Source organism: Podarcis liolepis (genome assembly GCF_965112155.1).
Source record: "Podarcis liolepis genome assembly, chromosome: 8".
Lineage (NCBI taxonomy): Eukaryota > Metazoa > Chordata > Lepidosauria > Squamata > Lacertidae > Podarcis > Podarcis liolepis.
The window spans coordinates 3,701,186-3,723,800 of record NC_139560.1 but is presented as its reverse complement, the minus strand read 5'-3'; the positions used below and the strand labels follow the sequence as shown (position 1 = coordinate 3,723,800).

Below are 22,615 nucleotides of genomic sequence, written 5' to 3'. Positions count from 1 at the left end.
TCCCACGTAACCATCCAGCCACAGCTTCCAAACATCTGGTCAGTGTGTCTGGGGCCGAGTCAGGATGGCCATCCATCAACAGATAGAGTTGGGTGTCATCGGCATACTGATGACAACCCAGCCCAAAACTCCGAACAAGCTGGGCGAGGGGGCGCATAAAGATGTTGAAAAGCATCGGGGAGAGTATCGCACCCTGAGGTACTCCACACACCAAGGAGTGGTGCGATGACAATTCCCCCCCAAGCGCCACCCTCTGTCCCCGACCAGAGAGAAACGAGCGCAGCCATTGAAGGACTGTGCCCTGGATCCCCACGTCGGCAAGGCGGTGGTCCAGAAGTTCGTGATCGACCATGTCGAAAGCTGCTGATAGATCTAGAAGAATCAGCAGCCCCGACCCGCCTCGATCCAGCTGTCTACGAAGGTCATCTGTTAGGGCGACCAGAGCCGTCTCGGTCCCATGACCAGCGCGGAAGCCGGACTGGAATGGATCCAGAGCCGATGTTTCATCCAGAAACCCACCAAGCTGTTCAGCAACCGCTCTCTCAATCACCTTACCCAGGAACGGAAGATTCGAAACCGGGCGGTAATTGGATAGATCTAAAGGATCTAATGATGTTTTCTTTAAGAGCGGGCACACCACTGCCTCCTTCAGTTCCCCTGGGAATGTCCCCGTGCCAAGGGACAAATTGATGATATCCCCCAGGAGGGCCCGCACCTCGTCTGGACACGCTCTAATCAGCCAAGACGGGCACGGGTCGAGAGGACAGGTGGTGGGCTTTCCAGCTCGGAGGAGTCTGTCCACATCGGCTGGGGATATCTGGTCGAAGTGGTCCAATACTGGACCCGAGGACAGTCGAGGGGCCTCCAGTTCCTTTATTGTATCCAAATTGGCAGGGAGGTCATGGCGGAGCGACAAGACCTTCTCCGCAAAAAAGCTCGCAAATGCCTCACAGCCGTGTGTCAATTTGTTATTTAAATTTGGCTGTCCCTCAAGGGACGTTAAAGACCTGATTATACTAAATAATTGCGCTGGGCGAGAGCTAGCGGATGCAATGGAGGCCGAGAAGTATGACTTCTTAGCAGCCTTCACCGCCATCTCGTAGGTTTTCATAAAAGCCCTATAAGATGTTCTTGAGGCTCCGTCACGGGCACCCCGCCATACTCGCTCTAGCCGTCTGAGGTCCCGCTTCATTTTCCGGAGCTCCTCGGTAAACCAGGGAGCCCGGTTTCTGCGGGGTTGCAGAGGGCGCTTAGGTGCGATCTCATCGATGGCTGCCAGGAGCTGGGCATTCCAGCCCTCAACAAGCTCAGTCAATGAGTCGCCAGGGGGAGCAAGGTCCCGCAAGGCTTGGCGGAATCTCTCAGGGTCCATCAGCCTCTGCGGGCAAGCCCAAATTGGCTCGCCACCTAAGCAGGGTGGGGGTGGAAAGTCAATCCTGGCTTTCAGAGCGTAGTGATCAGACCATGGCACCTTCGTCGAAGGAGACATGATCACATCTATACCGACGCCAAAGATCAAATCCAGCGTGTGGCCTGCTTGATGTGTGGGGCCCGAAACAAACTGGGAGAGCCCTAGTGTCGCCATGGAAGACACCAGGTCCAGAGCCTGTGAGGAGGGAGTGGCATCAGCATGGATGTTGAAGTCCCCCAATACCAATAGGTTAGGGAACTCCAAGGCCCAGCCGGCCACCGCCTCCAATAGGCCTGACAGGGTGGCTGCTGGTGCGCTAGGTGGCCGGTACACCAGCCAGACAGCCAATCTCTCCTCGGAGCCCCACACTAGGCCAACACATTTGATGCCGGGGATCGATGGCGATGGTAGAGCCCTGAAAGGACAATCTTCCCGGATTAATAATGCCACCCCTCCCCCCCGGCCCACAGTCCGCGACTGGTGGAGGACAGAGAAACCCGGGGGCGCCATCTCTCGTAAGGTAACTGTTGCCCCTTCGCGCACCCAGGTCTCCGTCACACAAGCCAGGTCGACCCCCTGCGAGATAAAGAAATCTCGCAGGGTGGCGGTTTTATTGCCTATAGACCTGGCATTGCACAGCACCAGTGACGGAGGTGAGTAATCCTTGCTCACCCTACCCTCGTCCCTCGGGATGGGGCACAGATTGGAAAGGGTACGAGCGTATCCATATCTCGATCCCCTTCGGTTGGGTTGGTCGGGCTTGCTTTTTGCTGGGCCCTGGGCCAAAGACCTGCTTCTTCCTCCCTGAAAATTCCTCCCTCCCTCCCCTCCACAGTCTTGAACTCACCCTCACAGGGGCCGAAGGTGGTAAGATTCAGGCCACACAAAAGGAGGCGCTTTGCACGTAGTTCAACTGCGGAACTCACTGCCACAGGAAGGTAGCGGCAGCCACCAACTTGGATGGCTTGAAAAGAGGCTTAGACAAATTCATGGAGGGCTAAGGGTGTTGCAGGAATTTATGTATAGGTTGGGGGGGTTGCCCCTCCAGAAGATATCATGCACATGCAGCCCACTACCAAAATCAGCACAATCACTTTTGTGAATTTTGTGATTCATCACTGTTATGTACTGAGTTGAATAAGATTCAAAATGCAGCAGTCTGGTTGGTCCACAGAAGCCACCCAATCCAGCTCCAGGTGGAGGTGAATCCGCAACCTGATTGGCCTACAGGTGAATCCCAGAATTAGCCAATCACATGGGGCCCATTGTGTAAATAATGTATATAAAGCAGACATTCTGGGGAAACTTCCATTCCTCACTACTCTGAGCTGAATAAAGAGCATGAAATCCACTCTCAACCCCAAGTATATTTCAGTCTCCACCAAACACTTCATCACAGTTTCTTCCTATCTATTCAAAGGGCCTCTGCTGCACAATACCAAATGTAAGAATTCACTGATAAATGTATCTATGTACTACTTCACTGGGAAAACTTCAGAAATTCACATAGACATGTGAGCTTAGCTACTCAGCAGCCCCTCTGCCTGAGTGATAATTCCTGATACCTGAGTGCCAGACAAGTAGCCATTCCAGAAATAACAAACCCAGATGAAGACTAAAGGGTGTGATTAGCTTGGCTGTGAAACAGGGAAATGTAAATATCTTTTTTTGTTACACTTGATGGGTGTTTGGTGGAGGGCAAGGGGAACCATGGGGCAGGGTCCAGGATGCTCAGATTACTGTCACCAGACCTCCCCTTTCATGAGGTAACATGGGGATTAGCAGCTACTAAAAGTTTGGGTTCTCTTTTGTTCAGAGTTTCCATCTTGTTCCACCTTGAGGCAGGTGGGAGTCCTATCGCGACAGTCTTCAAACTGTAGGAGACTCCCTGGTTCTGAATGGGGTAACTGTGCCCCTGAAGGACCAGGTGCGCAGCCTGGGAGTCATTTTGGACTCGCAGCTGTCCATAGAGGCACAGATCAGTTCTGCGTCCAGGGAGGCTGTCTACCAGCTCCATCTGAGACCCTACCTGCCTGCAGACTGTCTCACCAGAGTGGTGTTTGCTCTAGTTATCTCCTCCTTGGACTACTGCCATGCGCTCTACGTGGGGCTACCTTTGAAGGTGACCCGGAAACTGCAACTAATCCAGAATGCGGCAGCTAGACTGGTGACTGGGAGCGGCTGCCAAGACCACATAACACCGGTCTTGAAAGACCTACACTGGCTCCCAGTACGTTTCCAAGCACAATTCAAAGTGTTGGTGCTGACCTTTAAAACCCTAAATGGCCTCGGTCCTGTATACCTGAAGGAGCGTCTCCACCCCCTTCCTTCAGCCCGGACACTGAGGTCCAGTGCTGAGGGCCTTCTGGCGGTTCCCTCGCTGCAAGAAGTGAGGTTACAGGGACCCAGGCAGAGGGACTTCACGGTAATGGCACCTGCCCTGTGGAACACCCTTCCACCGGATGTCAAAGAGAAAAACAACTACCAGACTTCTAGAAGAAATCTGAAGGCAGCCCTGTTTAGGGAAGTTTTTAATGTTTGATGTTTTATAGCTTTTTCATCATTGTTATTATCATTAATTCTGTTGGGAGCCACCCAGAATGGCTGGGGAAACCCAACCAAATGTACGGAGTATAAATAAATTATTGTTATTGTTATATTCAGGGCCGGTCTACCTCTAAACACCAGTGGCTAAGGGGCAAGAGTGGGAGATTGTTGGTGCCCAATCCCTGCATAAGATGCTTCCAGGATCATCTAGTTTGACTGTTCCTGTGGTTCTAGGAACGGCAAAACACTGTCCCAGCTCTCCCCAGAGATGCTCTTTTCCTATCGCTTTAGCATTGCAATAGGAAAAGCCACACCTTGTATCGAAACTCAGAAGAGTTATTTACAAAACTCAGATGTGACTGTGTTGATGTGACTTTAATTTGATTAACAAAACAAGCAGACCATCTCCCAGTTTAACAGGCTGCATGAAGGGCTTTGCGTGTTCTGTCAAGCTCTGAAATGTCAGGAAATTACAGCCCTGAAGAGATGCATTATTTAAATAATATTGATACGCTATGGGGTGTTGGCCTGTCCTGAGGGTTGTTCCAGCTTTACAAAGACTTTGGATCTGGATGGCTGTCAATAGCAGAGCGGCGGATCGAAGCCCCAGACACATGGAATGGTAGTCAACTAAGTTTTACTAAGAGTACACCTATTGAAATTAATGTGCCTGACTTAGGGGAGCAAAGGGCCCACCATTTTCCAAAGGGCCCATTCCGAGACCTCTTCACCGTTCTGAAGTTTCAAACAATCCCTGTTTTCCCAACATTTCCTTCCTTCCAAACTGAGTCAGAGGGAACAAAACAAGGCAAGTCGAGCCCCAGAAAATATTCCCCTTGCCCAGTGGCAGACTTTCGGCACTCAACTTTCAGCACTGCCTAAATTTGTGGTTGTTGTTGTTTAGTCGTTTAGTCATTTCTGACTCTTCGTGGCTCCCTGGACCAGAGCACGCCAGGCACTCCTGTCTTCCACTGCCTCCCACAGTTTGGTCAAACTCATGCTGGTAGCTTCGAGAACACTGTCCCACCATCTCGTCCTCTGTCGTCCCCTTCTCCTTGTGCCCTCCATCTTTCCCAACATCAGGGTCTTTTCCAGGGAGTCTTCTCTTCTCCTGAGGTGGTCAAAGTACTGGAGTCTCAGCTTCAGGATCTGTCCTTCCAGTGAGCACTCAGAGCTGATTTCCTTCAGAATGGAGAGGTTGGATCTTCTTGCAGTCCATGGGACTCTCAAGAGTCTCCTCCAGCACCAGAATTCAAAAGCATCCATTCTCTGGCGATCAGCCTTCTTTATGGTCCAGCTCTCACTTCCATACATCACTACTGGGAAAACCATGGCTTGAACTATACGCACCTCTGTTGGCAAGGTGATGTCTCTGCTTTTTAAGATGCTGTCTAGGTTTGTCATTGCTTTTCTCCCAAGAAGCAGGCGTCTTTTAATGTTGTGGCTGCTGTCACCATCTGCAGTGATCATGGAGCCCAAGAAAGTAAAATCTCTCACTGCCTCCATTTCTTCCCCTTCTATTTGCCAGGAGTGCCTAAATTCAGCACTCCCTACCTCTCCTGTTCCATTCTACAACATTGTTTTGGCACCGCCTGCTGGCCAGCACCCAGTCTTGCACTGCCCTAAAACCACCCCTTCACTGCACAGTCAAAACCCCAGCCTGAAGCTTTTAAGCCCTTCCCATCGAGGTGAGCCAATGGCCAGTCCGGCCAGGTGGAACCGCTTCAGGATCCAGGGATCTTTTATGGCTTAAGGGAGATGCTCCAAGTCCAACCTGTAACTCTGGAGGTTCATCACCAGGGGGCGCTGTGGGCTCTTGGCTACAGCCTTTAGCAGCTCCTGGCAAGGAGAGAGGGGATAATGGATGGCTGCTGGACCAAACTTCGGCTCAAATGAAGTTATTAGGATTCAGGAAGTTGGAGTGGGGTGAAAGTGCCCTCTCCCACGGTTATAGAAATTGTGTGTGAGAGTGTGGGTTTTGCAAAATGTCTGTGCTTAGCTTAACGTTAAATGTGAGATTTAAAACAACAACAAAGCCTGACTGCTGATCGGACCACATTCCTGGATGGCCATGCCTCTCCCAGAAGGACACTATGTGCGACATTCTTTGGTGGGGAGAGGGGACATCACTGTTTCCGGCATCTATCTATCTCTCAAGGAACAATGGACTCATTGGGAGAAGCAAGGGAACTATGTGAGACTGTTATTTGTAGACTTTAGTTCTGCATTTAATACTATTATTCCAAATAGATTGGTGTCCAAACTATTAGACCTGGGACTTCTACCGGGTTTGTGCAGGTGGATATTAGATTTTCTATCAAACCGTTCCCATTGGGTCAGGTTGGGTTCCCACGTCTCTGCGGATCTCATCATGAATACGGGGAAGCCACAGGGGTGTTGAGCCTGCTTTTATATACGCTCTATGCAGTTTACTGTACCCCCAAATACCCCAGTAATAAGATCATTAGGTTTGCAGATGATACAACGGTGGTTGGTTTAATCATGGCTGGAAAGGAGGAGGCGGCCTGTAGGAAGGAAGTTGAGCGGTTGGGGGAGTGGTGTAGGAAAAACAACTTACTCCTGAACTTAAAGAAAACAAAAGTGTTAAGTTGTGGGCGAACATAGCAGATGACACAGTGATTTCTCCAGAGGAGCTCTTTATTGTAAGCTGGACAGAACTGAACAGCAAACAGCTCAGCCGGCCTGCTTTTATAGGCAGCCGGCTATCAACATTGTAGCAACAACAAGCCAGGGTTTCCCGCCTAAAATAACTGACGTGGACCTGAGTGAAAACTATCTACACTATCCCCCTGCTGGCCCAGGGTGAAACTTTAGTAAATAACAAAAAGAGATTATTGTGGGCTTTAGGAAATGTAAATTGAATATTCAGCCACTTATTATTGAGGGGAAGTTCGTGGAACAGGTCTCGGTGTTTCGATTTCTGGGAATAGAGTTGAGAGATGACCTAATCTGGGGAAAAACAACAAAGACCTGATGAAGAGAGCACAGCAGAGGTTCTATTTTCTGAGAATCCTCCGGAAAAACAATCTCTCAAAGGACCTGTTGATGGCATTTTACCATTGTACTGTGGAGAGTGTATTAACTTATGGTCTCTGTGTGTGATTTGGGAGCTGCACGGTCAGGGGAAAAACAATGCTGTCCAGGGTTGTAAAGACTGCGGAGAGAATAATTGGGTGCCCTCTTCCCACCTTGGATCAAATCTATGCTTCCAGGTGCCATAAGAAAGCTGCAGAGATAGCGCAGGATAGTGCGCACCCCGGAAATGATCTCTTTCAGCTTCTGCCTTCTGGAAGATGGTACAGGATTATAAAGACCAGGACTAGCCTCCTGAGAAACAGTTTCTACCCAAATGCGATTTTGGTTTTAAACGCAGTGTAAGGCACCTCTGTGGGAGTATATTGTATTTAAAAATTGGGTATCAGAGTTTTTAGGGGGCTAACCAGGCTGGGATAGCTGGGATAGCAGGCTTGTTGATTTTTGAATGTCTGATGTAGATTTTTCAATTTTGTTGTTCTCTACGGGACAATGCTCACTGGAAGGACAGATCGTGAAGCTGAAGCTCCAAGACTTTGGCCACCTCATGAGAAGAGAAGACTCCCTGGAAAAGACCCTGATGTTGTGAAAGATGGAGGGCACAAGGAGAAGGGGATGACAGAGGATGAGATGGTTGGATAGTGTTCTCGAAGCTACCAGCATGAGTTTGAGCAGATTGCGGGAGGCAGTGGAAGACAGGAGTGCCTGGCGTGCTCTGGTCCAGGGGGTCACAAAGAGTCAGACACGACTAAATGACTAAACAACAAATGGGACAATGACAATAAAGATTACCATATTGTATTGTATCGAGTGTGCCTCCTGGGGTGAAGTCGAACCACTGTGTTAGCAGCACTGAAGTAACCTCCCCAGGGTGCAAGCCTGGGCAGCGTGTCTAGGGGTCCTGGGCTGCCCAGATGACAGGACCCCCCCCCCTTTCTTGGCCTCAGAGCAAGACATTTGGCACTAGCTTGGCTGCAGGAGTTGTCTGAAGGAGGCGTACAAGGTGCCACCCAACTGCCTTAAAGGCTCCACTTTAGATCTGTGTAGGGTTTTATTCTCCCGAAGATATCCCGCAAGGCAGCAGAGGTTTAGGGTCAGAGTTTTACTTCTCAGTTGTGGTGCCCGCCCTGTGGAACATCCTCCCACCATCTGTCAAGGAGATAAACAACAATCTGGCCTTTAGAAGACATTTGTAGGCAGCCCTGTACAGGGAGATTCTCAGCGTTGGAGGTTTTAAACACTGACAACTGGGAGACACTGGCCTGTGAGCAGTGCTTCTGAATACTGGGAACCACCGGAGGGCAGAATGCTCTTGTGTTCGAATCCTGCTTTCGGGTTTCCCATAATGGGCGTCTGGTTGGCCACCGCGAGAACAGGGTGCTGTGCTAGACGGCCCATTGGCCTGATCCATCCGCCTTTTTTATTTCCTTACGAGAGAAGGAGAGCAGGGACAGGGAGATTTAAGGACGCCAAAGAAGCGTTGTGTGTGATTCAAAGGATCTCAACACTTAGTGCTCTTTCTTTGTTGCAATGCATCGCCTGGACCCCATTCCTGAGTAAATCCATTCCTGTTTTTCAGGGCTGCTTTTTCTCCAAACAACCGAATCTGGCTCTTTTGTTGTTGCCCATTAGAGGGCAGCATTCTTCAAAGGAATGTGTATTATGATTTCCTTGGGCAAATGGTATTATCGCTTGTTTTCCTGGCTGGCCTCTCCCAGCCTAATCTGGAAATGCCAGGGACTTCCTGCATGCAAAACAACTGCGCTGCAACGGAGCCATGACCTTTCCCACTTTGGTTAGGCAAGATTTGGAGCGCCAAGGCTCACAATCCCAAGGACTGGACTAGGGGGTTGGGCTAGATGACATTTGGGGTCCCTTCCAACTCTACAATTCTATGACTGTTTTCGCATGTCCGTTCATGATGCTAAAATCAGCCCCGAATCTCCCTGATGTCTAATGGGTGGGGTACCATCAACGAGGAAGGCAGGAAGGAAGGATCTTACTAGTTCCCCGTTTTTCCAATCTCAAATTCAGTTTGCCACATTCCCACACCTATTCGTGCTTTTGCTTTAACGTCCTCACCGGCATTTTTGTCCCGCTTTCTCCTAACAGGCACATTTTGGCAAGCGATTTCCCCACAGATAATGCATTTTGCCTGTTCCGATATAGAAGCAATGCGGCCGCGAGCTGGTAGCTTGAAAGCAAAACATAATGGGAATGTTGGGACTGTTCCGTGGGAAACAGAGGGACAGTCTATTCACAGTGCGAAGCACCGGGATTAGCTCAGAGTGTAATATGAGCTGTACAGGAAGTACAGGAGGAGTTAGTCTCTCGGCTGCCGGAGTTTGAAGAGAGCAGTAGTGTTTTCTGTAACACTGCAAAGACAGAAATAAAGGCATGTAAATACGTTTCTGTCTATCTCTTTCCCCTGCCCGGGGGGGGGGGAGCAGGAAAGAGGGGGTGTGTTCTTCTCACGCCGAGAAGGATCGCCTATCGCGACCTAGCCTGTATCCTGCCGGGGAATGCAGACAGGGAGGTCAACCGGAGATCAAGCAGGGTGCCTGGAGAGTGGCCAGTTTCTCCTGATAAAGGCTTGATTCCCAACACTTTTCACCAACAAATGCATTTGTCCAGTGGCGGAGGAACCCTCTCTGGCACCCTGGGTGGGATGCTGAGGGGTGGGGCAAACTGCCCGGTGGCGCCCGCACGATGTCCGTACGGACTGCACACGCGCAGCATCTGATACGGAGTGCAAATGTGCAGCATCCTGTATGGAATGGACACGCACGGCAGGCCATACAGTCGCTGTGCGAGAGGTAGCCCATACGGATGCCCGTATGAATGGCACGCAACAGCGACAGCCCGTAGGGACACCACACGAGCGGCACCCATACTGATTGTGCACGCCCTCGCCCGCTCTACAGCTAGGGGAAGGCAGGGGCCATCTTGTCACTGTTAGAATTCCTGCTCCGTGATTGCAGTCATGGGATTGTTGTATTTCACATGACGGTGTATGTTTTGACTCCACAGAGTGGGAAGTGATGGAGACAGGATGTTTGTGTTGCTGTGTTCCGTGAAGTGGGACTGTTGTCCTTTGTTCTTTTTCTCTTTGCTGTCTGATGCTAGAGAGAGAGGGAGCCATGTGTGTTTATGTGTAAATAAAGTAGATTAGCCAAAATGCTGAGTTGCTGAGGTCTGTTATGCGAACTGCACAGACTCTGCGGATCCCTAAGTGTGCCGGTGTCGGTTGGCATCGGTCGCTGTGATGTTCGGGATGAAGAAAGCTTGTGAAGCTCCCGAACGATCGACCAGGAGGGAGGGAACATGCCAGTCTCTGCCAGGGTCCTACTTGAGTGTAGGCCGAGCTCCTAACAGTCAGCCCCCCCCCCGAGTGGCACCCGAGGCAGACCGCCCCCTCCGCCCCCCACTTCATATGCCCCTGCCTTTGTTTGCACCGTTTTCTCGCAGCCTGTGCAGCGTTGCGACATTTCGAGATATGCCCGTTTTGAAGGATAGTCCCATTTTCAGTTCATGTGTTTGTGGTTTGGGAAGGTGCAGATGAAGGAATTTTGTATCCAAATGCAAACTGAACAAATTTCTCCCTCCCAGTGAGGAGGGAAGACATTAGTAAGGCAAAGGAACATGCTGCCAGCGTAATAAGTCCACTGCAAAGCAACATAGGACCTATAAGGGTCTTGTCCCTTTGGCTCCACCCAAAAAATATTGGAGGGGACTGCCCCCCCCTCCCGGTTGATGGGCATTGCCATTCAAATGGTGTGAATGTGCTGTGTCTTGTGATTGATTGTGCAGGGTGGGGCTCACCTGCACCCCCATATTTTATTCAAGTTGGTACCCCTGCAAGGCAATGTCAAAAGAAGAGGGGGTGTTTGGGTGTGTGTGGGTGTGTGGGTGTGTGTGAATATTTGTGTCGTGTTGAGAAAAAAAACAGGCCATGGGAATCTGAGTCTATACACAGATTCAGAAGAAAATGAGGAGAAGGTCAGAAACAGAGAATCAGTTTTGTGTAAGCCAGCAGTGGGGTCCAAACCTTTTTCAAAGAGGGCCAGATTTGATGAAGTAAAGGGCCTTGAGGGCCGAAGGTTGGGTTTTTTAAAGGATTTTACCCCTGGAAATAAACTGCAACAGGGGCCGGATTAAACCAACCGGCGGGCCAGATTAAGCCCCCAAAACAGACTTTGGACACAAAGACCAAGAAGTCGCAAAGAGTCACTCAACCCATTACACAGAAACAGGGTGGTTGAATTTTGGACTGGGCCACTTCAAAATGCAGTAGGGGAGGTCGTATTTTTGAATGCCCCCCCCATAAAAAAGGTTCCCCCCTTTGTTGTAAACCTTAGTGGCAGGCAGAGAGGTTTTTATTTTTTCGCATCGGCGAGCGTTACAGAAAATGGCGGCCCCCCGCCTCCATCACGTACAAAAAAAGGCAATAGCATCCCGTATCGTGTTTGTAGCATAGCTCTCAGCGAAGCCAGAATCAGGCCTTGTAAAAAAAAAAAGACGTGGAGATTAGTGCTTCCAAAAAGACATTTGGCGATCTCTACCACCCCCACCCCCATCACAGCCCCGTCCGGAAGATACAGGCAAAGCTGGCGAGGATCGCCATGATCATGAGAGCATAGCTGGTTTTCACGCTGCTGGAAGCACCGCTGTTGCAGTAATCGGAAACGCAGCAATTGGTCTCGATGCCCGTTTGGCCGCCCTTGATCTCAAAGTTGCTTGGGCAGACGTCTGCACACCACTTGCTGACGGAAAACTCACTGCCTACAAAGCAAGAGGATTTAAGGGAGGGAGAATGAGAAATTGCTGTGGGGTTCAGTCGCAATAGTCAACCCTGTTTGGAGATGAATTTCACCGTCTTAAAACAGCACAATCCTATTCACACACACTTTCTTATGTAGCAATAAAACCACCCAGAGTGGCTGGGGAAACGCAGCCAGATGGGCGGGCTACAAATAAATTATTATTATTATTATTATTATTATTATTATTATTATTATTATTATTAAAAACCCCACTTTTGTCTTATGTAAATGTTTATTAGTAGCAAACCAGTTTGATACGCAGTTATTAAAAGAGGAATGGATATAAATGATGTTAGTTATATTAATTTTGTTGTTTCTTTGACTTTTCTATTATTTGTTTGTTTGTTTGAGTGATTGGTTGTTTGTTTGTTTGTTTGTTTGTTTGTTTGTCTGTCTGTCTGTCTTTCCATAAATGTATTTACTTTAAATCAATAAAGATATACCTTTAAAAAATTAAAATTAAAATAAAAAAATAAAAGAGGAATGGGATAAAGAATTGGAGATCTCAATCTCGACTAAACAATGGGAAACTGTTACGTTCTATAACAAGGGTACTCTGTACCTCAAATTAAGACTCATATAACACAAAATAATATTTAGAATTTTCTGGAATCCAGTATGCTTTTATATGAAAGAAGGGTTCTCTAAGACATCTAGCTGCTGGAGACGTCGTAGGAATAATGCTTCTCTAAAACATATGCTTGTACAATGTCCCATATTGATAAATTTTTGGCAAAAGTTAATAGAGACAATCAACACAACTTTACAGAATAATCTTAAATTTGCAGAGGAAATTATCCTTTTGAATCATTATCTAAAAAATAAACACTATGAACGGACTCTCCGTGGCCTTAAAAAAGGTAAAGGGACCACTGACCATTACGTCCAGTCGTGGCTGACTCTCGGGTTGCGGCGTTCATCTCGCTTTATTGGCCGAGGGAGCCGGCGTACAGCTTCTGGGTCATGTGGCCAGCATGACTAAGCCGCTTCTGGTGAACCAGAGCAGCGCACGGAAATGCCGTTTACCTTCCCGCCAGAGCGGTACCTTTTTATCTACTTGCACTTTGACATGCTTTCAAACTCCTAGGTTGGCAGGAGCAGGGACCGAGCAATGGGAGCTCACCCTGTCGCGGGGATTCGAACTGCCGACCTTCTGATTGGCAAGTCCTAGGCTCTGTGGTTTAACCCACAGCGCCACCCGTGGCCTTACTACGGCACAAAGACAGGTTTCGATGAACTGGAAAAATAAAAATGAGGCTTCACGATTGGACTGAATATATGTACAAACTCGCTACACACGAACAAGTTGCATACAAACCTAGGCTTGCCATGGGCAAATTTCATTAAAATACTGCAATAGGTTTAGGTCTAGTAAATGACAATAGCATTTTTTTTGTAATGTATACAGGTTCCCACCTCTCGTTCTGTTTTGTTTTCTACATGGGTGCGATTTCTTTTTTTCCTGCTTCTTCCTTTGTGTCTTATCTTACTCGTGCACTTATGATTATGTACTTTTTATCTTTCAATAAAGGAGATATATTTTTTTTAAATCCCATCCATGTGCACTTCCACAACACTACTATGTTCAGGTGGGATTCAGTTACATGCCAGCAAATTCAGGGTGAGCAATCGTAAACGATTGGGAGGTTTCCCTTTCCCAAATACTGGGATTTTTGCTTTAATGTGATGCATAGAATGTTCTGGAATGTGCTTGGTAGCACGTGCTTCAATGCAAACAAATCAGTGCGAATGCTCATTAAATGGCCAACATCATCTAATCTCCCCACAAAAGTACCAAAACGACATCTCCTGGAATAGCCCATCCCATCCAACCTTCCCGCAAACAAATAAGACTAAAGGGTCATTAAAAAGTCAACGTTGTCTTTCTCACTATGCAAAACTGACAGTTTAATTGATCAATATACTATACCACTATAGCAGCTGCACTGGCTCCTGGTGGGGTACAGGATCAGGTTTAAGGTGCTGGTTTTAACCTTTAAAGCCCTATACAGCCTAGGACCCTCGTACCTACGGGACCGCCTCTCCTGGTATGTCCCACAGAGGACCTTACGGTCTTCAAACAAAAACATCTTGGAGATCCCAGGCCACAGAGAGGTTAGGCTGGCCTCAACCAGAGCCAGGGCTTTTTCGGTCGTGGCCCCGATCTGGTGGAACGCTCTGTCACAAGAGACAAGGGCCCTGCAGGACTTGACATCTTTCCGCAGGGCCTGCAAGACAGAGCTGTTCCTCCAGGCCTTTGGCCAAGGCACAGCCTGACCCCCTCCTTTGGCAATCTTCACAGAACTTTAGCCTAATGGTTGCCATCATTTTGAGTTGAATTAATTTTACAATGGAATGATTTTAGAATGTTGTACTATTTTATTGTTAGCCGCCCTGAGCCCGGCTTCGGCTGGGGAGGGCGGGATATAAATAAAAAATGTTATTGTTATTGTTATTGTTATTGTTATTGTTATTGTTATTGTTATTGTTATTGTTAAATCTTCAATTCCAGCCAGCCAGGCCTATGAAGTACAGCTCCTTTTTCTCTCTGCCTTCCTGCAAACAGATCATGAAACTTACCAGGACCTGTGTGGGCCAATGTCACGCAATATCGGTTCATATCCGAACACCTGTTCTTAGTGCATTCCTCGTGGGATTTCGCTTTGTCACACGTGTAACAGTGCAAGGACGAAACTGCAAAAAAAGAGGTGGGGAAGTTGGGGGTATTAGGTTGCTATAGCCACAGGATTTCTAATGAACATTCTTTGGATGTGTGAGGGGGGCACCAGGGCTGGCATCAGCACTGCGGACCCCTGGGCCACTGCGAGGACCACAACACAGTGGCAGACCCCTCTACTAGCACCTGTCCTGGGACTCCCTTTATTAAAAATATTTCCTTGTCGGGGGCTCACAGGGCTGGGTTCAGCTGCCATTTTAATACCAAACAATGCTCCCATTGCCAGCTTGCTGAGGGACATTTTGGGAAATCTAAGTGGCCGTTCCCAGCCACCCTTTGAATAGGAGAATCTGTAGTCCTTGAGATGTTGCTCCAAGTCCCATCAGTCGTGGCCAGGGATGATGGGAGTTGTAGTCTAATAATAATCCCAGGTTTAGAGATATGCTGTCCATCTCTGGAGGCTCTGTTTAGCCACATGGCTAATAGCCATTGATAGAACTCTCCCCCTGGCCACAAATTTCTCTAAGTTCCTTTTAAATTTCCTTGCGCTGCTCTGGTTCGCCAGAAGTGGTTTAGTCATGCTGGCCACATGACCCGGAAGCTGTACACCGGCTCTCTCGACCAGTAAAGCGGGATGAGCGCCACAACCCCAGAGTCGGCCACGACTGGACCTAATGGTCAGGGGTCCCTTTACCTTTACTGCTTGATTCTAGGCATTATACTTCTGCTGATGCCACAGAATGCTTTGTGGCAACGATTTACATAGATGCAATTACAAATTAGGAGGAAGGAGAGGCCTTTTCCTGGTTTGCCCTGGTTCTACCACTCATCAATTTTCCCCTCTGTGAAACAACTCTCCCTAACTCTTTGCCATCAAGCGCTTGGCTGAGCCATCCCTTCTGTTCCCTAAAGTTGTTTACCTGTGAGGCGCTCGGTCTGTTTTGGGCGCCACCCTCCTTTTTAAAGTTGGGTGTTTGGCAAGTCGGAGATTATTAGGGTGATACTGGGTGCGCTTGTGATGCCAGTGGGCGTGAGGTGCCTCTTTGATGGGAAAGAACTTCAAAACAATGGGGCCCCTGAGCTTTGGGGTGCCTGAGTTATGGGAAGGGAGAGGGCAGGGTGAGGTTTAATGGTGGAGCTGACTCGCTCCAAGCCACGAGACCAGCCTATAAACTTCACTCTCACGAAGAGACGCTGAGATACAAGAACAACCAGACCTTCCACAAGCATTGCGTCATATTTCGACATGCTGTGCCATACAGGCAACCCTTTGATCCTGCCCTCAGTACAACTTTTGCAGGGGCTTCCAGGACCAGTTGTGCCATTTTGGTGCAGACACCACCAGCCTGGCCCCCTCAGGATGTTTTGAACTGCAATTCCCATCAGCTCCTACCAGAAAGTCCTGATGAGAGTTGTAGTCCTTCTGTCTGCTCTGGAGTATTGCTGGGTAATTTGTGTTTCCATTTTGTTGTTGGTTAGTCAACAGTGTGAACAAGTTTTAATGGAATACTGAATGGTTTGTTGTTGTTTAGTCGTGTCCGACTCTTCGTGACCCATGGACCAGAGCACGCCAGGCACTCCTGTCTTCCACTGCCTCCCGCAGTTTGGTCAAACTCATGAAACAGTATAATAAGAAACCATGATTAAAAAATTGAAACCAGAAATCGGGGAACTGTTGTGCAAAGATGCATTCTTAGGTGCCTGCATAAGCCAGACAGAATTAAGTGGTTCTCAGTAGGTGCTTAAAAATGAAAGCCAAAGGAGTCTGTTGGCAGAGTAGTCCAAAGGATTGGGTCCACAATTATGGGTTGTGTATTGTTTAGTCGTGTCCGCCTCTTCATGACCCCATGGACCAGAGCACGCCAGGCACTCCTGTCTTCCACTGCCTCCCGCAGTTTGGTCAGACTCATGCTGGTAGCTTCGAGAACACTGTCCCACCATCTCATCCTCTGTCGTCCCCTTCTCCTTGTGCCCTCCATATTTCCCAACATCAGGGTCTTTTCCAGGGAGTCTTCTCTTCTCATGAGGTGGCCAAAGTATTGCAGCCTCAGCTTCACGATCTGTCCTTCCAGTGAGCACTCAGGGCTGATTTCCTTCAGAATGGATAGGTCTGATCTTCTTGCAGTCCACGGGACTCTCAAGAGTCTCCTCCAGCACCATAATTCAAAAGCATCCATTCTTCGGTTTCCATTTAATACAGGTGTATAATGGTAGTTCTCAATAAAATCAACACACAAAAAACCCTAAGACTCCAGGTTGATGAAGGCTGTCTAAATTGATGTAGAACATCTGCAGCCCCCCAGATATTGCTGGACCACAGTTCCCATCATGCTTGGCCACTTGATCCTGGATTCTGGTATCAAGAGAGGCAGAAGTGCTCTTCTCCAACTATGACCCGAACTCATGTATATTTTCAGACACCTCGGCATTGTCCCTACCTTAAGCATCCTTCTTCTAAACTGAAGAAAAGCTTTGCAGCAGGTCTGGGGAACCTTTGGCTCTCCAGATGTTGCCAGACTAAAACTTCCATCACCCCTTGCCGTTAGAGGAGGAGAAGAAAGAGGAGCAAGGACTGCAGGGCTGGAAGGCTGGTACCCAGAGATGAGGGAGAGTTGTTCCCCCTTTGTGACCCTAGATGTCAGAGAGGGAGAAGCTGATCTTCTAGATCTCTTTTTGGACCTTCCAGTGGAGTGCAGAGCTAAATTGAGGAGGTCAGAACACTTTGCCCAGCCAGAGGGAGGAGTTGGACGGGAGGAAGTGGAGTCAGAGGGGAAGGCGATGAGGCAGGACATAGTCTTGTCGCTGAGAGCCAGGCAGCGCCTTCGTAGGTAGGATGAGATCCACCCACCAGACAAGAGTGTGAATGTGTGATCACAACAGAGGGTGACAGAGTCTGATGGGTGAGATCGCCCCACCTTGTCTGTAAGCGCTTCGTGGGAAGGGTGTGCCAACAGCAGGTACCTCTTTGTAGCTTCCGTTCAGCTATGAACCTCTTGCCTTGCGGCTGCCGAGACCATATAACACCAGTCTTGAAAAACCTACACGGCTCCCAGTATGTTTCTGAGCACAATTCAAAGTGTTGGTCTGATCTTTAAAGCCCTAAACAGCCTCGGACCAGGATACCTGAAGGAGTGTCTCCACCCCCATCGTTCCACCCAGACACTGAGGTCCAGCGCCGATGGCCTACTGGCGGTTCCCTCCCTGCGAGAAGCCAAGTTACAGGGAACCAGGCGGAGGGCCTTTTCGGTGGTGGCACCCGCCCTGTGCAACGCCCTCCCAACAAATGTCAAAGAGAACAACAACTACTAGACTTTTAGAAGACATCTGAAGGCAGCCCTGTTTAGGGAAGCTTTTAATGTTTGATGCATTACTGTATTTTAATATGTTGTTTTAGAACAGGGGTAGCCAACCTAAGGCCCAGGGGCCGGATGCGGTCCAATCGCCTTCTCAATCCAGCCCACAGACAGTCCGGGAATCGGCGTGTTTTTACATGAGTAGAATGTGTCTTTTTATTTAAAGTGCATCTCTTGGTTATTTGTGGGGCATAGGAATTCATTCATATTATTTTTCAAAATATAGTCCGGCCCACCACATGGTTGTTTTCTGCTGCTCCAGAGAAGCAGACGTGGAGCAATGGATCCAAACTACAAGAAAGAAGATTCCACCTAAACATTAGGAAGAACTTCCTGACAGTAAGAGCTGTTCAACAGTGGAATTTGCTGCCAAGGAGTGTGGTGGAGTCTCCTTCTTTGGAGCTCTTTAAGCAGAGGCTTGACAACCATATGTCAGGAGTGCTCTGATGGTGTTTCCTGCTTGGCAGGGGGTTGGACTCGATGGCCCTTGTGGTCTCTTCCAACTCTATGATTCTATGATTCTATGGTCTGAGGGACAGTGGACCGGCCCACGGCTGAAAAAAGTTGCTGACCCCTGTTTTAGCATATTTAGAAGCATAGCATACTTAGAAGAATGTTCTATTGGGAATCACCACTATTGGGCTTTAGTTAGACCCAAAGGATTTCAGACATGATTCCTGCCATTTGTGGCCATACATTGACAGCCACAGACCTGCAAACTCAACATCTGACACACCGTCACAAACAACCCAGAAGGTGTGAAAGAACACAACAGCTCGAGCCTCAGGCTGAGCAGGTTTTCCAAGCTTTCTCTTATCAAGGGAAAGGAAATTAAGATCTGGGCACGGAGTGGGAACCTCAATTAAGAAGAACTGAGGAAATTGCCTTAGGCTGAGTGAAGCATCTGGTTCGTCTTAGCTCAGCATTGCATTGACTGACAGTGACCCTCCTGGACTTCTCCCAGCCTTACCTGGAGACACCAGGGATTGAATTGGATTGGATTAGGGATCATCTGCATGCAAAGCAGGTCCTCTATCTCCAAGCCACACCCTTTACCTGTAGAACATAGTCCAGGTTGCAAGAAAACCTTCCCAGCACTCCTCCATTTAGAAATGTGCAAAGCACAGCATCTTTCCACGCCAAGCAAAATGTCTGGAGACCGTCGTTAAAATAAGGACCGTGAAGATGCTCCCTGAGTTTTAAGTCACGACATTTCAAACTGATTTTATTTGCTTATTTGGCAAGTGATTATATTCCTTTGCGCTCTGTAAGGAAATTGCGACTGCTACTGGTTGTTGCAAAGAGATCTCTGTCTGCTTACCTGTGTGAAGTCTGAGCTAGCCGCAGAATAACCTCAGTGGCAATAAATAGCCAATAGCTAGCAAGTTAAAGGGACGCAGGTGGCGCTGTGGTCTAAACCACAGAGCCTAGGACTTGCCGATCGTATGGTCGGCGGTTCGAATCCCCGCGGCGGGGTGAGCTCCCGTCGTTCGGTCCCAGCTCCTGCCCACCTAGCAGTTCGAAAGCACCCCTAAGTGCAAGTAGATAAATAGGTACCGCTTTATAGCGGGAAGGTAAACGGCGTTTCCATGTGCTGCGCTGGTGCTGGCTCGCCAGAGCAGCTTCGTCACGCTGGCCACGTGACCCGGAAGTGTCTTCGGACAGCGCTGGCTCCCGGCCTCTTAAGCGAGATGAGCACGCAACCCCAGAGTCGGACACGACTGGCCCGTACGGGCAGGGGTACCTTTACCTTTTACTTAGCAAGTTAAAAGCCCCAAGTCCAGTGAAAGACGCTTAGATAGCAGGGCTGCCTGCCTGGGAATAGAAAAAGCTGGACGAGGTTGAATATGGACCACCCCCACTCACTAAAAGGCAGGTGCTTTAGGAGCCTGTGCAACGGGGTTTGTCAACAGATTTAGGTACCGTATTTTTCGCTCTATAAGACTCACTTTTTCCCTCCTAAAAAGTAAGGGGAAATGTGTGTGTGTCTTATGGAGCGAATGCAGGCTGCGCAGCTATCCCAGAAGCCAGAACAGCAAGAGGGATTGCTGCTTTCTCTGCGCAGCGATTCGTCTTGCTCTTCTGGCTTCTGAGATCCAGAATATTTTTTTTCTTGTTTTCCTCCTCCAAAAACTAGGTGTGTCTTGTGGTCTGGTGCGTCTTATAGAGCGAAAAATACGGTGGGTTGCTTCATCTTCAGTTAGAGATGTTAAGTTTCAGCCAGCAGCTCCCAAGCAGAACACTTGCACTTAAGGATGGACAAGCCTATCAAATCTGATCTTTGCATTCTTAAATTCAGCTTTCCACATTTCTGCAGCTATTTGCAAAATAGCAATATTGAGAATAATTCTCATGAAAATTCACCGGCATTTTAGTGCTAATTTATTCCAATAAACACACTTTTTGCCCCAGTATATGGGAACCTATAATATCATTTATAATATAATTTGTTAATTGTGTTGTATTTACCGGTACATACAGCAAAGGGAAGCCTAGAGCAATTAGATATATTTCAATTTATGTAATCTATGTAATAGGCTTATGTTAGAAAATGAATATGGATTTTGAATCTGATGTTTGGTTTTGAAATAAATAAAACAAAAACAAACAAACAAAATAAAAAATAAACACACTTTTGTACACAGTGTGCACAGTTTTGCAATCAATTCCCCCAGTATGAAGCATTTTTGCATGTTATTTTCACAAATATGTGCATTTTGATGCACACGAATGCTGACACTCAGTGGCTGGGGAACTGCACCTGCAAAAATCAGAGAAGTGCAAATTGCAATGGATAATCTGTGCTTTGGTCCACGCATTGATCCTAGAAGTGCAAATGAGTGGCTTCTCTTAAAATGCAAACATAGTCAATTTCTTCCCTACCTGCAAAGAGCTGAGGATTTAAAGCAGCTCCAAAACCTGTTTTCAGCAGTGGGCATTCCCTCTCTCCATTGCAGCACCTCAACAACAAAGGGTGCACTCCATGCCTATAACTATTCAAATATGTTTCCCAGGCCCCTTCTCGAAATCTCCCCACCTCTCCTTGGGTTAACCCCAGCGAAGCTCACCTTGCTCCAGGCATAGGGCTGCAACCACCAAGAGTACGGCAGTGAAAGTCTTCATCCTGGCAAGGTCTTAACCAGCTGGAAAGGAACAGCTGGCAGTTCTGACATTATATGATGCTTATTTAGGGCGGTGCCATCAGAGGGAGACGCATCTGATTGCTCACTGGGTTTTTTGCTGGAAATTCCCGCTGTGCTTGTTGCACTTGTGTGGCCTTCTCCTAACCCCCCCCCCCGCTCCTTTATTTTTTTCTTAACCCGGGATGTGAACCTTTTGCCACATGGCAGTCTGTTTTTCTTGGTTATAGATGCAGGTTTTTTTAATAGGACACAGCGTGGCCTGTTGGATTCCATCTGTTGCAAAGTGACACGGATTTTCAGACGGAATCTGGCTCAGTTTGGGGGGCTCTTTGAAACAGCAAAGGGAGACGCGGGTGGCGCTGTGGGTCAAACCACTGAGCCTGGGACTTGCCGATCAGAAGGTCGACGGTTCGAATCCCCGTGACGGAGTGAGCTCCCATTGCTCGGTCCCTGTTCCTGCCCACCTAGCAGTTCGAAAGCACGAAGTGCAAATAGATAAATAGGTACCGCTCCGGCGGGAAGGTAAACGATGTTTCCGTGCGCAGCTCTGGTTCGCCAGAAGCAGCTTAGTCCTGCTAGCCACATGATCCAGAAGCTGTACGCCGGCTCCCTTGGCCAGTAAAGTGAGATGAGCGCCGCAACCCCAGAGTCGGCCACGACTGGACCTAATGTTCAGGGGTCCCTTTACCTTTACCTTGAAACAGCAAAAGGTAACAAGGAGGTTTCCTGCTTAGCCAGAGGCCATGTATGCCTTCCCAGGGCTTTATTAAGACGCAGTTTTAAAATAATAACGCACATGCAAACATGTTTGGCCAGGGAAAGAATGCCTATAATATGAATAATAATAATAATAATAATAATAATAATAATAATAATAATAATAATAATTAATAAAAATAATTTATTATTTATACTCCGCTCATCTGGCTGGGTTTTCCCAGCCACTCTGGGCGGCTTCCAACAAAACACTAAAATACAATACCCTATTAAATATTAAAAGCTTCCCTAAACAGGGCTGCCTTCAGATGTCTTCTAAACGTTTGGTAGTTATTTTTCTCTTTGACATCTGGTGGGAGGGTTTCCACAGGGCAGGCGCCACTACTGAGAAGACCCTCTGCCTGGTTCCCTGTAGCTTTGCTTCTTACAATGAGGGAACCGCCACAAGGCCCTCGGCGCTGGACCTCAGTGTCCAGGCAGAACGATGGGGGTGGAGACGCTCCTTCAGGTATACTGGACCGAGGCCATTTAGGGCTTTCAAGGTCAGCACCAACACTGTGAATTGTGCTCGGAAACGTACTGGGAGCCAGTGTAGGTCTTTCAAGACCGGTGTTACATGGTCTCAGCAGAAATGGAAATATGGAAATGCCAATGGGATCACTAAAATGAAATCCAGCCTTAAATTTAACCCTGAATTCCAGGTAGCAACCCAAGATGACGTCACATAGATTGTCAGCCAGATAGCTAAAGTTTTTTGAGACTGCAAACCTACAAGTCCTTATCTCAAAATATGCTCCATTGAACTCAATGGGACTTTCTTCTGGGTATAGGATTCCGTTGTTAGTTTATTAACAACCAATGAAGATATCTACTTAAAAATCCCAGAATAA

The 22,615-nt window shown here is 48.1% G+C and overlaps 1 protein-coding gene across 1 annotated transcript; it reads right to left on the bottom strand.

The window, feature by feature from the left end:
* Positions 1-11,370: 11,370 nt before the first annotated feature.
* LOC310713218 (lymphocyte antigen 6E-like) lies at positions 11,371-21,092 on the bottom strand. The gene is made up of 3 exons (XM_083517108.1): positions 20,934-21,092; positions 14,416-14,529; positions 11,371-11,794 (listed from the first exon to the last, which is right to left on the bottom strand). Exons 1-3 carry the CDS (start codon positions 20,986-20,988, stop codon positions 11,589-11,591), a joined length of 375 nt encoding a protein of 124 aa, XP_083373234.1. The 5' UTR covers positions 20,989-21,092; the 3' UTR covers positions 11,371-11,588.
* Positions 21,093-22,615: the final 1,523 nt, after the last annotated feature.

What these genes read in the sequence shown, in the direction of transcription:
- LOC310713218 (XM_083517108.1), bottom strand. Translation starts at nt 20,988, where the DNA reads ATGAAGACTTTCACTGCCGTACTCTTGGTGGTTGCAGCCCTATGCCTG. An exon ending in AGCCCTATGCCTGGAGCAAG is followed by an intron (nt 14,530 to 20,933) that starts GTGAGCTTCGCT and finishes CTTTTTTTGCAG; the next exon opens with TTTCGTCCTTGCACTGTTAC. An exon ending in ATTGGCCCACACAGGTCCTG is followed by an intron (nt 11,795 to 14,415) that starts GTAAGTTTCATG and finishes CTTGCTTTGTAG; the next exon opens with GCAGTGAGTTTTCCGTCAGC.